Source organism: Dromiciops gliroides, chromosome 4 (genome assembly GCF_019393635.1).
Source record: "Dromiciops gliroides isolate mDroGli1 chromosome 4, mDroGli1.pri, whole genome shotgun sequence".
In the NCBI taxonomy this organism is placed as follows: Eukaryota; Metazoa; Chordata; class Mammalia; order Microbiotheria; family Microbiotheriidae; genus Dromiciops; species Dromiciops gliroides.
In genome coordinates, this window is record NC_057864.1 from 374,147,653 (window position 1) to 374,163,788 (window position 16,136).

At 34.0% G+C, this 16,136-nt stretch overlaps 1 protein-coding gene across 1 annotated transcript in view; it reads left to right on the forward strand.

Annotated features, from left to right (window-relative positions):
- PEX7 (peroxisomal biogenesis factor 7) overlaps positions 1–16,136 on the forward strand; it is a 98,487-nt gene that overhangs the window by 37,182 nt on the left and 45,169 nt on the right. The window contains exons 6-8 of the mRNA XM_044004046.1: positions 3,433–3,539; positions 6,457–6,570; positions 8,649–8,704. Of these exons, the coding sequence (XP_043859981.1) occupies positions 3,433–3,539; positions 6,457–6,570; positions 8,649–8,704 (277 nt within the window). The remainder of the gene's footprint in view (positions 1–3,432; positions 3,540–6,456; positions 6,571–8,648; positions 8,705–16,136) is intronic.

Genomic DNA, 16,136 nt, shown 5'->3' on the forward strand with positions numbered 1-16,136 from the left:
AGTCTTGCCTGGTTGAAACCATGAAATAATTCTCAATTGGCAAAGACTTTTCTATCTGTTTGAAAATAGATATGCCCAACAGAAGCAGTATATTGTAATAGATAGGGCTCTAGATTTAGAGGCAGAAAGACCTGGATTCAAATCCTGCTTCAGATACTAACTAGCTGTGTGATCCTAGGCAAGTCACTTAACCACTCAGTGCTTCAGTTTTCATCTATAGAAAGAAAGGGTTGCACTCATTGATATTAAAGGTACTTTCCAGATGTAAGTCTATAATTCTATTATCCTTTTAGTGTCAAAAGAAAAAAAATTATCCATGCTTCAGCAGATATAATCTGTTACTAAAAATGCATGTTTATATGTACATATTACAGGTTATTTTAAGTTTTAAGTTGTTTAATATTGGTATACTGACATAGCTGAATTATTATAATATTAACTGAAAGCTTCTTCTTTTTTTTTTTTTTTTGCGGAGCAGTGGGGGTTAAGTGACTTGCCTAGGGTCACACAGCTAGTAAGTGTCAAGTGTCTGAGGCCGGATTTGAACTCAGGTACTCCTGAATCCAGGGCCAGTGCTTTTATCCACTTCGCCACCTAGCTGCCCCCAACTGAAAGCTTCTTACTGCAGCAGTTGGAGTAAGGGCTCCTTGAGTTTGAGGAATTTAAAAATAAGGAGACTTGATCAATTTCTCCTACCCATTTTGGTTGCTTCATTTGGCTGCAAAAGACTCTCCAAATGAGTAATTATGTGGTAACTCAGCATCTACAGCAGAGGAGAAAAGTAAACCAATATACAAGATTTATGTATCCAGATAGGTTAATTAAAAATATTTTGTACAGCCAAATGAGTCCTCCAGAATGGGATGCTTCTTTTTTGTTTAGGAAAAGTTCCATTTTTGGTATGTGTTAAGAGATGATGCCTACTGTTTGGAAGTTCCAGAATGGTGACTGGCGTGTAAGCAAGGTGTTATCTGCTACCTCTGATTCTAAATCTATGCTGCAGCATCTCTGAGTTCAGGGATTGGTTGGGGGGAGAGGGAATGAGAATGGGGAACTATGTTGTCTGACTTGCTTACAGACTAGCAAAGGAGCATAGGAAGGGGTTATTTTTGATCCCAGGTGCTATGGGGCCGTTTGGGCTCAGATAGACACTTACCTGTGAAGTTATTATTATACAAAGAGGAGACCTTCTTTTCTGTTTTTTGGGGTGAAAAAAATTCAGGGACTTATAGAGGTGCTTGTGGTTTTTTCCTCTTGGAATTCTACTTGCTACGTACTAACTCAGATTCTATATAGGGATGAGAAATAAACCTCCAGGATACAGAAAACCTAACAAGGTTAAACAAGAATGAAACCATATTTATTAATATAGATATGCATAAAATACATATGTGCATGTATAAATATTCTATACCAAGCACTGTCACTTAATCTGCTCTCCATGTGAAAAAGACTAGTATTTGCAGCTACAAAGTGCTAAAGAGCAAAATCATCCTTATACACATAAGAAGAAAGGGGTACAGAACTACATGGACCAGACATTAAGGAAAATATTGAACAAATTAAAGTTTTGTCGGCTGGGCCACAAGTACTGTTTTCTTTTGAAATAAACACTACATTGATTTTTGGGGTGGCTAGGTGGCGCAGTGGATAAAGCACCGGCCCTGGATTCAGGAGTTCCTGAGTTCAAATCTGGCCTCAGACACTTGACACTTACTAGCTGTGTGACCTTGGGCAAGTCACTTAAGCCCCATTGCCCTGCAAAAACCAAAACAAAACAAAAAAACAACAACAACAAAAAGAAAAATATAGGTAGAAACATTTTCAAGTTTTTTGGTGATTGCTGAAGCAACTACATTTTAAAAGCATCTATGCCATTTTTTTTCTTTTACTGTATATAATAACAACATGTCTTCAGTTAACTCAGAACATATTTGTGGTTGTGAATTTTAAACCCTCTAAACCACACAATTACCAGACTTAATTTAAAGTTGTACCATGTCTTAAGCATTCTGCCTTTAGCAATGCTGTTCCTCATTTATCTTTTCAAATGATTTAGTGCTGCACTTTGTAAATGTTGTTCCTGAAAGCTTTTTCTGGTATTGATTGTGTGGTTCTTGTCTCACATTGCTTATGAGGATGAGGTTAACTTTTAATCACTTGGTGTTTATTGCACTGGATTGAGAATTATAGTGGAAAAGGTTTTGTGTATGCACACATGTGCACCTGTGTATTTTATTATGTTCTTTAATGTGATAGTTTTCAAGTTTGAGTCAAGTGTAACATACCATTAAATTTTTCTTGTGCAACTAGCTCAGAAACCAGCAAGAATACTTTGTTTAATTATGTTCCTAGTAAGAGTCAAATATATTGCTATTGGGAACCTAAGGAATACTCACATGGGTATTTGGTATATGTTCATCTCCTGAAAGGTACTCTGCATTTGATACATAAAGTCTGTGCTATGTGGGGGAAAGCACTGGATTTGTTGTGAATGAATGAAGCATTCATTAAAAACTTACTGTGTGCAAAGCACTGTGGTAAAAGACTCACAAGTCCAGGCTCTTCCACTTCCTATCTGTATAACCTGTCTGTAACTTTGCTGAGCATTAGTTTCCTCTTCTGTAAATCAAGGAACATCTCTATACTACCTGCTTCAAAGAGTTATTGTGAGAATCAAGTGAGGTAATGGATATAATGTTTTGTAAACCTTGACGCATTATATAACCATTTGCCAAGGTTACAAACCAAATTCCTTCATTCTGTCCTGGTGACTTGCCTCTAAAGTCAGTTGGCATTTTGTCTTCCCACAGCTGAGCAGAATGAATCTTTAAAAAAAATCTTTGTAGGGATGTTGAATCATTGGCTTTAAAATTGTGTAATCTTACTTTTTCTAAGAAAAAAAATGCTACATTGCCAAAGGTCATTTGCTCTGGCTGGTACTTAAAAAGATGTTTTTCATGTTACCTAGGAGATTATCCCTATTTTAGATGGACAGACTCTTGTCTCTCCTGATCAGGAAGGTCATATATAAGATTTTATTTATCAGAAAACTGGCATCCTTTGGTGCTTAAGCATTTGCACAGTCCAGACTTAGGGACAGAGTATGGAGATTCTTATTGCCTTTTGTATTTCCCCAAGGGAAAAACTTCTCTTATAGATTCAATCATTATTCTGTTTGACTTAATTCTGGTTCGATTTTCCTGCCCTTAATAGATCTAAAACCATTTAGGTTCATTTATTTTTATATATCAAGGAGATAATTCACTGAAGGGAAAAAAAAAACACCCAATAATACTAAATCAAGACATTTAGGTTTGAAGTGATCACCACTGACAAATGTTGATGAGTATCCATTGAGTCCTTGATACTTAACTGAGTGCTGAGCCCTTTATTGTGATGAAAAGTAATTAATTCTCTCTCCTTTTCCAGGGGATCAGACGCTAAGAGTTTGGGATGTGAAAACATCAGGAGTCAAAATTGTGATTCCAGCTCATCAAGCAGAAATTTTGAGCTGTGATTGGTGCAAATACAATGAGGTATAATATACTAAATGGTGTTAACTGTTCCTAATAGATCAGTTTTTATTTTTTAAAAATAATTTTTATCATTATCTTCTGTATTTTTACTCATTTCAGTTATATATCTTTCCCTCTCCTTCACCTACTGAAAATGTCATTCCTTTTTTCAAAGAATAAGAAAGTGAGTTTTCTAAAAGCCAGTTCAGCAAAATTAACACATCAACTGAATCTGACAGTATATGCAACATTCTGCACCCACAGTCTCCCCACCTCTGCAACGAAGAGAGTTTTATCATCTCTTTGAGGCCGATCTTGGTTGTCATAATTATACAGCATTCTCAATTTTGGTTTTGGTGGTGGTGGTGGTGGTAGTGGTAGTGGTAGATGTTATTTCCATTTCCTTTGTTGCATACCTTGTGTGTGTTTATTTCCAGTTCTCTGCTACTACAAAAAATGCTATTATAACTATTTTGGAAGCTATGGGACTTTTTGTAATCTTTAACCTTCTTAGGGTATATGTCTAACAGTGAAATCTCTGGTCAAGAGTGTAGATATGTTAGCCACTTTCTTAGTCCAAATACAAATTTCTTTCTAGAATTTTTTGAGCCAATTATTTCATAGCTCTTCTAACACTATATTTTTGTGTCTAACCTTCCAGAGTTCTAGAACCACTTTTCATAAGCAGTAAAAAGTTATTTGCCTTCCAGATCAATTTTATGTCTGTTACAGAGACCTATGGATGTTTAGGTTAAATGTAATCACTGGTTTCTAATCGATGCTTCTATGTGACCTAAATTAGCATTAATAACATTTAAATGCACACAACAACAGATAGAATGAGAAACAGATAAATGCTCAAAAGTTTAACAGTTTAGAATTATTTTGGTTGAATGACTTTAGGATTTCTGTAGCATCCTTTCCTTCTCCAGTCTGCAAATAACTTTTTTCCTCTTGAACTTTGGTTAGCACTTTGCATTTCTGTTACACAATTAATAGTATTATGTTTGTGTTATAGTTATTTATGCAACTGTCATGACTTCATACTAGATTGTAACCCTTCTTAGGATCTAGATATTGTTGTATCTTTCCTTCCCCCTTCCCTTCCCCTGTGCCTAGCATAGTGCTTTGTACAAAATAGGTATTTAATAAATGTCTATTTGATTGAATGAAATTTGTTGCCTCTTTGAGGCCTTTTAGGCCTCCAAATTTATATTACTTACTGCTTTGATTCTTTTCTACTTTGCCATTCAGACTACTATTTCATTTGTAATTTGTTAGTCTTAGGTACTTATTTTTTATTTTTTTTAGCCCATTTATTTTAAAAATTTCTCTTCGATTTGTTTCATTACTGTAACCAAGTCCCACTCTTTTGTAAGGAAGAATGATGCTGTTTAGATAAAGAAATCAAAACAATTTATAGTCATATGAAAAAATGCTCTAAATCATTATTGATCAGAAAAATGCAAATTAAAACAACCTCGAGGTATCATTTTATACCTATCAGATTGGATAAAATAATCAAAGGGGAAAGCAACAAATGTTTGAGGGGATGTGGAAAAATTGGGGCACGTTTATTGTTGGTGGAATTGTGAACCGATTCAGCCATTTGGGAGAGCAATCTGGAACTATGTCCGAAGAATTATTAAACTGCCCATACCCTTTGACCTAGCAATACCACTACTAGATCTATTTACAAAGGTGATTAGGAAAAAAAGGAAAAGAACCTATATGTTTTAAAATATTTATAGCAACTCTCTTTTTGGTGACAAAGAACTGGAAATTGCAAGAATGCCCATCAACTGGGAAATGGCTGAACAAGTTGTGGTATATGATTGTGATGAAATAATATTGTGCTATAAGAAATAATGGGCTTGATGATCTTAGAAAAAAAATGGATAGATTTGCACAAAATAATGAAGAGCAAAATGAGCAGAACCAAGAGAATGTTATATTTGGTAACAGCAATATTGTTTTAAGAACAACTTTGAACAAATAAGTCATTTTGACTATTATCAATACCCAAATTAACTACAAAGGACATATGAAGGAGGACACTATCTGCATCCAGAGAAAGAACTGATTAATAGAAGGATGTATAGAATGATTATACATATTTGAGTCTAATGGTAACCATCTCTAGGTCAGGGGTGGCGCAGGGAAGAGGGGGAGAAGAAATTTACATAACTTTATTATATATTTAAAAGGAACAGCAAATTGTATGTAGTACATTTGCAATTTCATGTACAATCATTTTTTATTATAGTATCTTATATAAATACTTGTTTAATCCATAAATTAAAAATAAAAAAGAAAGCACCACATGCACATATACACACACAACACATACACACATAATTCATGCAAAACCAGGTAATTTCGTGAATCAAAGCTGAAGATGCTAAATTGCAAATTCATGTGGATTTGTGATGGGAAAAATATATGTGTTTATTTATATAGTTTGCATATAGTTTATTAAACTTTGCCAAAAATGGTGATGATATATTTCTTCAACCCACTTTTAGATTCATTCTTGTTAATTAAAGAAATAAGAACACTGTTTTCTCATAATCTTATGAATGAATAATTTTAAAAATTGGATCAAAAATGAAGTTTTTGTTGTATAGCAAAACTTTATCTGAATAAAAATATTGACTTTGCAGATTACCATGATAACATTTGTCACTATAAATGATTTCTCATAATACTAAAATAAAATTGGGAAAGGACAGTTGCTCTTCTGAGTTCTGCAGTAGATAGATGCTGGTGTTAGATTGCTGATGAACTAAGCAAGATGAGCCTTATATTTCCATTCTTTATGCCTCAATTCTCAATTTTTTTACATTATTTTCAGTATTAAGAAAGGAGATACTTAATACCTTTCATGTTAAAGTTAAATTATTTTTTATTTTGCTTTTTTTTCCTAATTATTTTTTAGAATTTGCTGGTAACAGGTGCAGTTGACTGTAGTTTAAGAGGCTGGGACTTAAGAAACATACGTCAACCAGTATTTGAACTTCTTGGTCATGCCTATGCTATTAGAAGGGTGAAAGTAAGTCAGTGTGGCTTTTACATCTCTTTCTTTAATACGTGTTTTAAAATTGTAATAATTTGCAAATGCCTGACTACATATTTATATTCAAGTGTTGGCTGCCTTTAATTCTTATTATTGTTGTTTAAAAATTATATTATTGTCCTTGAGGGCTATACATTTAGTTGGCAGGGCTATATACAAAGTTATAACATTAAAGAGAGGTTAAAATAGGATCAGTGTACTCTCTCTAAGAAGGGAAATTGAATGTATGGTTCAAATTAGGCAAAGTAATGAAAACTCTTTTTTAAAAATTCTGATGATTGTTTTGATGAGTAAACTGTATAGTCTGGACAAAATCATCTCATTCCCCAAGGCTCCATATAGTCTAGATTTTAATATTATTTTAATAATATTAATAATATTATTTTTTGCAAAGCACTGAGGATTTACAGAGATGGTGTACACAGGCTGTCTGTGACTGAAATTTATAGAAGGCTCTTTCACTGCCCCTAAGAAATTTGTCTGTGCTCTGGATTACTCTTTACTGCTATGGTAGCACTTTGGGAAAAATTTGCCATATGATTGTATGAATGATAGACAGTTTCTATACTTTGGTCTATTTGGTTATAAGGGTAAAGGTATCATGGTCATATTTCCAGTCAGTTAATTATACTTTACATATTTGAAAGCCCTAACACAATTTCAAATGTGTTGATTAATATTTGAGATTTTCCAGCCTACAGAGTACTACTATACATGGAATGTCACCTAATTTTTTCTTGCAGTTATAGTGTTTTAAACAGCTGTCATGTCCTATACATATCACTTGTATTTGAGAAATCTCATGTAGAGCTATTTAGAAACTATTAGAAATGTTCTTTTACATGAAGAGGTATACTGGTAATTAGCTTTTAAGAGGATACAATAGATCTATTGAGTTAATTTAGTTATATTTTTTAAAATGTTACTTGGAGGGGCAGCTAGGTGGTGCAGTGGATAGAGCACCAGCCCTGGAGTCAGGAGAACCTGAGTTCAAATCTGGCCTCAGACACTTAACACTTACTAGCTGTGTGATCCTGGGCAAGTCACCCAATTGCCTCACTAAAAAAAAAAAATAATAATAATAAATTTTGGAGATGTTAGATGTTGTGGATAGAGAGCCCATTGCGAAGCGAGGAAGAATTCACCATCCTGCCTCTGATGGCTGTGTGACTGTGGGCAAGTTGCTGAACATCTCAGTGCTCCGGGCAGCCCTCTAAAACTATAAGTTGCCAAAAACTATAAATATCAACTTGCATTGATAGAGGAAGTTTTCTCACCCAAGAGATTCTTGGACCAGTGAAATTACAAGTCTTTTCCCTATTCCTGTCCCTTTTTGTGAATCATTAATTGCCTTTGACTTTGCATCTTTCACCATTGATATAAAATTAATAATTTTTCATCATCTATGAATGCAAAGATCAAGAAATTAATGAAGTATTTAACCTTGAATTATTTGTTGTGATACTTGTGGTTGTAGTATATCTAACATGTGTTATGGTCATTGAAAACTTACATAGGACTAGTTATACCATGTATCTCAAAGGTATTTATAGTTCTGATTGGACTTTTTTTAGTTGATATTCAGTGAGAGGTTAGGTTGAATTTGTACAAATTGTAAATTTTGGTTTTGAAATAAAAGACATTTAGGAACATCTTTCTCTAGGAAAATAGTAAACAGCAGACCAACATGGCTTTTTTATGAGAACTTTATGCAAGAAAATTTGACTATAGGTAGAGAATTTATAGGCCAGAATTGTTCTTCCTCTCAAAATAAAGCTTCTGGGTTAAAGGCTAAAGAAAGAATTTGAATTGGCAAAGCTAAAAAACCTTTAGTTTGCAATAGTACTTGTGGACATTACTAAAAATGACATATTGTCATGCAGTTAATCTCACATTCAGACAGTTGTTTCAGTAAAGACTCTATTTGTTACATGAAAACAACAGTGCTGTTTTATGAGATTGCCTTAATTGTTAAGTTGCTGTTATTTCTATATATTTTATGTGTTTATTAGAAGGTTTTATTGTTAGAAAAAATATCCTTTTCTCTCTTGCAGTTTTCACCATTTCATGCTTCTTTGTTGGCCTCTTGCTCCTATGATTTTACAGTGAGGTATGGTGGCTTTTATTATATTGTACTATTAAATATTAAATAAATGGTGATTTTTGTGAAAAATGATGTTTGTATTCCTAAAAGGCAAACAATTTAACTTACATATATTTCATATCTGCTCTTTTTATTATTTTCATAGTTTAGCCGTAAGTAATGGTAGATCCAAAAGACCCAAATGGTGCTATCCCAGATAAGAGAATATATTGGAATTGTCTGAAGCTTAGAGGAAATAAAAACCTTCCTCTGAAATCAAAGAACCTAAACTATAGGCAAGTTATCTTTTAAGTGTACTGCCCATTAGAGATTGAGATTTTCTTGAAATCTTAAAGCCATGGGGGCTAGAACTATTTTACTTATAAAAAACCTCACACTTTGGGGAACAGGGAATAGAAACCTCATATTTTAACCCATTTTTATAGGTCTAAAAGTTATATTTTTAGGATCATAGAAGTGTATTACTTATAACTTTTCTGATAGAATTATTTTAGGTATTGTAGACTTAAAATTATATAGGATAGACATAGTTACAACTTTACCCATTGGATTTATTTTTGAATGAAAAGTAAGAAGATTGTTATTTTTAAAAATTGTGTTTTGTGTAATATCAGAAAATACTCATTTTGTTTTAAAAAATATTAATATAATTTGTTTTTATATGCCTTTTTTTTCCAAATATGTTCCTGTCTTTCACCCTCTCAGAGAGCATCCCTTGTAACAAGGAGTTTTTTAAAAGAAGGGGAGAAGACATTCCACCAAAAATAAGTGACACATCAACCAAATCTAACAGGGTATTCAGTGTGAACACCCATATCCCTTCACTTCTACACTAAAGAGAGGGAGATGCATTTTCATATCTCTTCTCTGAGGCTAAGCTTGGTCATTATAATATGTCAGCATTTATTTTTTGTTATTACTGTTCTTTCCTTTTGTACTGTTGTATTTATTGGGTATTGTTTTCCTTGTTCTACTTACTTTCTAATGTATTAGATCAAAGATATAATCTGATACTATATCTTTAAAACTTTCATTCTTCTAAAGCAAAAATCCATGTTCTATAATTTTAAATTTTTTCTAATTTAGCAGATAAACAGTTCCAGAAAAAGCTCTTAAGGGAAAAACCAAAGAAAGTATAAAACCCCATCTTTAAATTGTCTCTTTTTTCCCATTAGTCCTTCTTGTTTCATATGTTAGCTTTAGTAGATATTACTTTGGGGCTTAGTTTATGTGGTCTTACAAGGGGAATGAAAGAAAATAATTGCTTCTGCTATTTTAAATGGTTTCCTTTCACCTAGGATTCCTCCTTCACCTTCTTATATAAGATTTGGGCATTCACTTTGGTCCTAGGCAGCTGGTAGCATAGTGGAAAAGAGAGCTGGGCCTAGAGTCAGGAAGGCATGAGTTCAAATCTAGCCTCAGATGCTTACTAACCATGTGATCCTAGAAAAGTCACTTAACCTCTGAAATAGGGCTCTTAATAGCACCAACCTTGCAGGGTTGTGTGAGAATAACTGAGATAATATTCATAAAACTCTTAGCACAGTGTTCAGCATATAATAATAAATGCTTATTTCCTTTCCTCCCTTCCTTTAGAATCCTTTCTTTCATGACCTGTCTTTTGAGCTTGCAACATTTCATATGAAGCATGGCCCCTCTAGATATCATAGATCCCTCCAGGGCCAGACAAAGTAGCCACTAAAAATTAAGTGAAATTAAATGAAAACTATAAACTTATATGACTATATGTATATTGTTTATCTATCTACCTACCTACTTATCTAGCTAGCTGTTGATGATGAAGAGTACTTTCCATATTCCTGACAATTATTAGCTTTATCTGGTATTCACACCCAATTAATCAAGGTTCATCTGACAGTCTTTTCAGCTTTCCAGTTCACCCTGCAAAGAAAATACATTGGTTTTTCACAAATTAAAATCTGCTATTCATATTCCCCTGTTATACAATTGACTTCTTCATGTTATCTTTGAGCAGGATTTGAAACTGGAATGCGGCCTTCATGGTGTTAATTTCTTCATGATCATTTTAAATAGTGATGACTGAATAGCAAGCAACATGTTAGAAAATAAATCATGTAATAACTTTTCATATGGCAGAACTCAGAGCTCCTAGCAGAGCACATAGTAAACACTCAAAAAGTGTTTTTTAAATGGAGAGATGAGCAAATAGTTAAGAGAGATCAACTTCTAGTAACAATACACTTGGGGACAACTAGATGGTGCAGTAGATAAAGTACCGGCCCTGGATTTGGGAGGACCTGAGTTCAAATGCGGCCTCAGACACTTGACACTTACTAGCTGTGTGACCCTGGGCAAGTCACTTAATTCTCATTGCCCTGCAAAAAACAAAAAAACAACCAACCAAAAAATCACACAATATATTTGGATGAATTGTCAGTAAAGAATTTGGGCATATTTCAGATACGTATCAAGGCAGAGTGCATAGGCAGAGGCGGAGTGTACTTGTAGTCAGTAAATAGGGGTTTAAATCCTACCTCAGATACCTTGCTGTATGATTATGAGCAAATCACTTTTTCTCAGAGCCTTGATTTCCTGCAAGACAGTAGTGTTTCCTACTCATAGGTTGGTGAAGAAAGTGCTTTGGGAACCTTAAAGTATTATGTACATCTAACTTTTTTTTGTCACAATTACACTTTGTAGCCTTTGTTATTTAATCAGATGTAAAGATTCTTGGGAGCAGCTAGGTGGCACAGTGGATAAATACTGGCCCTGGATTCAGGAGGACCTGAGTTCAAATCTGGCCTTAGACACTTGACACTTACTAGCTGTGTGACCCTGGGCAAGTCACTTAACCCTCATTGCCCCACAAAAGAAAATCAAAAAACAAACAGCTAAACAAAAAAAAGATTTTTGGGACATTCTAGTAATGAGTAGTATTTTCTTTGTGATGATCTGGAAAACTATTCGTAAACTCTGTACTGTTTTGCAACTGATAGCTTTCACTTTGGTAGCTCTTTTATATAAGACTCACAGATTTTTACCATTACTAATTTACCTTTGCAAAGTAGGTGAATGTTTATCTGAGTTAAAACTTGAAAAGAAATCTTTTTTTCATTAAATTGTAGCATGACATAGAAATAAAGTTGCCTTTTTCTATGGAAGTGAGCTTTTAACATTGACACATATGCTAGTTACTAAGCTTCAGTTTCTTCTCAGAAACTAAATATAAATTGAGAAGGCTAGTAGAGAAATGTGTGTGACAGTAGACAATGAGAATCCTTTTTAAAAGAAAACGAATGGAAAATAAATACCAGTGTAATAGGTGAATTCTCATTTTTCAAAATAATTAAAAGAGAAGTTACTTTAAGTTTTCCCTTGGGCTTCTAGCCATTCCTTAGAACTTCTGTAGTAGTGCTTTAATAGTGCTTAAAGTTTCACATGAACCCAGTATAATTTTGTGTGGTAATTGCTGAAGGGAAAGGTCAAAGAAAATGACTTCTTATTCAATTTTAAAGGAATGTGATGTGAATTAAGTTGAATTTAATCCCTGAAGAATGTATTGCATGATTAGAGTGATAATTATTAATGACACAAAAAAGAAAAGCAAAGAAAATATCTAAGATCAAAGACCTCAAGTACCTTTTTTTTAATCCCAAAAAATAATGCTGATATCAGCACCAAATTCTAATTCCTGTTAAGTTCTCCATAACATATTCCCTTCAAATATGATTATTTTATAGCCTATTTTAATGGATTTGTTAAAGTTAGTTTCAGAATGTTACAGTTAAATACTTTAACATTATCATGAAAGTGCTAAAGTTGATTATCTGAAATAAAAAAGAAACTGAGGACAAACTTAACCAAACTATGATTTAATTTGCAGAGCTAGTATTTGCATATTAAACCAGGTCACCTGACTCCTCAGAGGTCAGAGACAAGGAGTGATTTAAAGAGATGATGTTTATAGCCAAAAAAAAAAAAAAAAAAAAGAGGAACTGGAAAAATTATAGAATCTTGTTTTGAACATAATTGAATTGGACAAGGCAGGTGACCTGATCTAGTTGGCTTCTCATAGACTCATAGACTCTTTCAATGTTATGGCAGGCATCCTTTCCTCCAAGTAGTACCCTTTGTAACCTGAAAGTATGCTGAACAAGAAGAATTTGTGGTCAGTAGTTAGGAGACACTCCCCCACCTTCCCCTAATACCCCTCCCCCCATTTCCCCCTTTCCCCCTGCCTCCCAGCTTCCTTATCAAAGTCTATGACTCAATTTGGACTCTAGCACAAGAAAGAGAAAAAGGGGCTTAACTTCTTCCTAACCTTTCTCTAGCTGCCAGAAAGGGGTACGTAGCCTTTGGTCAACCTTCCTTTCTGCTATAAAGGTAAATTTAGCCTTTTGAAAAATATAATCTTGTGGTTATTTTAATCTTCTAAATCATCTGCTGCTAAATAATAAAGTCTTCTCAATCTATCTATACGTTAAATCTATAAGTAACTTAGACTTAAGAAACTGTCCATGTTAGTCTGCCTTTGTTTAGCTCTTCCTAAAGAAGGGAGCCTAATCCTATAATCAAACTAAAAATAAATAAAAATAATGAAAAAGAGCTGATTTCTTTTTCAAAAGCTATCAAGGACTTCTTTATTACTGTTAAATGTACTTCTCACAGTTTTCTTTTAAGGATTTAGCTTTGTACAGGCAATAGAAAATATACTTTAAATTTATATACTTTTATAGAGTATATCATTGAAGTAATGAAAACCTAAATAATAGTGAAGCATAAGACTATAGTTTTAAGTATTGAGTATGTTCGAGGCAAAGACATTTCTAAATTTTATGGAAAATTTTGAGACCTTTCCTTGATTAATGAAGTGTAAACTCTTTTGCTGTATGAATTTGCTCTTTCTTAAGCTTAAATTCATTTGAAGATGTCATACTGTATACTGATATACAGAAACATGTATTATTTTTGTTGTTATGATTACTATTTTCTTTTTTCTTCTAATATACTATCCATTGTCACTCCTTTGTGCTACCCTGCTAGATTTGCTTTGCAAACCATACCTAGTGAATGCTGAGAAAGACCAGATGTACATTATTTGAGTTTTGAAAAGTCTTGTTTTATTGAACATCTCCAAATTACTTAAGAAGCAAAGAAACATTGGGGCAGCTAGGTGGCGCAGTGGATAAAGCACCGGCCCTGGAGTCAGGAGTACCTGAGTTCAAATCCGGCCTCAGACACTTAACACTTACTAGCTGTGTGACCCTGGGCAAGTCACTTAACCCCAATTGCCTCACCAAAAAAAAAAAAAGAAAAGAAGCAAAGAAACAAGCAAGCCAATTTTTTTCTTTTTTCTTTTTAATTTTTTTGGTGAAGCAATTGGGGTTAAGTGACTTGCCCAGGGTCACACAGCTAGTACGTGTTAAGTTTCTGAGGCCAGATTTGAACTCAGGTCCTCCTGACTCCAGGGCCGGTGCTCTATCCACTGTGCCACCTAGTTGCCCCTAGCCAATTATTTCTTTTTTTTTTTTTTTTTTTTTATTTTTATTTTTTTTATTTTTATTTTTTTTTTGAGATATTTTATTTTTTCCTTTACATGTAAAGATAGTTCTCAACTTTTGTTTATACATGCTTTACAATTTCAGATTTTTCTCCCTCCCTCCCTCCCCTCCCTCCCCCCTCCCCTAGACAGCAGGTAATCTGATATAGGTTATATCTATATATATCTATACATATACATATAGATATATATATACACACACATATATATACACATAATAACATTAATCCTATTTCTGCATTAATCCTGTTACAAGAGAAAGAATCAGAGCAGTGATGCAAAACCTCAAAATAGAAAAAAAAAAAACAACAGCACCCAAAACAAAAGAAATAATATGGTTCAATCAGCATCTATACTCCACAGTTCTTTCTTTCTTTTTTTTTCTTGGATTTGGAGATCCTCTTCTATCATGAGTTCCCTGGAACTCTTCTGTACCATTGCATTGGTGAGAAGAATATAGTCCATCACAGTAGGTCAACACTCAATGTTGATGATACTGTGTACAATGTTCTTCTGGTTCTGCTCATCTCACTCATCATCAGCTCACGTAAGACCCTCCAGGTTTCTCTGAACTCTTCCTGCTCATCATTTCTTACAGCACAATAGTATTCCATTGTATTCATATACCACAACTTGTCCAGCCATTCCCCAATTGATGGGCACCCCCTCAACTTCCAATTCCTTGCTACCACGTAAAGAGCAGCTATAAATATTTTTGTACATGTGGGTCCCTTTCCCCCTTCCATGATTTCTTTGGGCAAAAGACCTAAAAGTGGGATTGCTGGGTCAAAGGGTATGCACAGCTTTATCGCCCTTTGGGCATAATTCCAAATTGCTCTCCAGAATGGTTGGATCAGCTCACAGCTCCACCAACAATGCATTAGTGTTCCAATTTTCCCACAGCCTCTCCAACATTTATTATCTTCCTTTTTTGTCATTTTAGCCAATCTGATAGGTGTCAGGTGGTACCTCAGAGTTGTTTTAATTTGCATCTCTCTAATCATTAGAGATTTAGAGCATTTTTTCATATGGGAATAGATAGCTTTGGTTTCTTCATCAGAAAACTGCCTGTTCATATCCTTTGACCATTTCTCAATTGGGGAATGACTTGGATTCTTATAAATTTGATTTAATTCCCTATATATTTTAGAGATGAGGCCTTTATCAGAAGCACTGGCCTCAAAAATTGTTTCCCAGCTTTCTGCCTCCCTTCTAATTTTGGATGCATTGCTTCTGTTTGTACAAAAATTTTTTAATTTAATATAATCAAAATCATCCACTTCGCATTTTATAATATACTCTATCTCATGTTTGGTCAAAAAACTGTCTCCCTTTCCAAAGATCTGATAGGTACACTATTCCTTTCTCTCCTAATTTACCTATGGTATCACCTCTTATGTCTAAATCATGTATCCATTTTTGACCTTATTTTAGTATAAGGTGTAAGATGTTGGTCTAAGCCTAATTTCTGCCATACTATCTTCCAGTTTTCCCAGCAGTTTTTGTCAAATACTGAGTTCCTATCCCAGAAGCTGGAGTCTTTGGGTTTATCAAACACTACATTACTAGTGTCATTTACTACTGCATTTCCTGAGCCTAGCCTATTCCATTGATCTACCACTCTATTTTTTAGCCAGTACCAGATAGTTTTGATGACTGCCGCTTTATAGTAAAGCTCCAGGTTTGGTACCGCTAACCCACCTTCCTGTGAATTTTTTTTTTCATTATTTCCCTGGATATTCTTGATTTTTTGTTTTTCCAGATGAATTTTGTTATTATTTTTTCTAGCTGTATAAAATAATTTTTAGGTAGCCTGATTGGTATGGCACTGAATAAGTAAATTAATTTAGGCAGTATTGTCATTTTTACTATATTAGCTCTGCCTATCCATGAGCA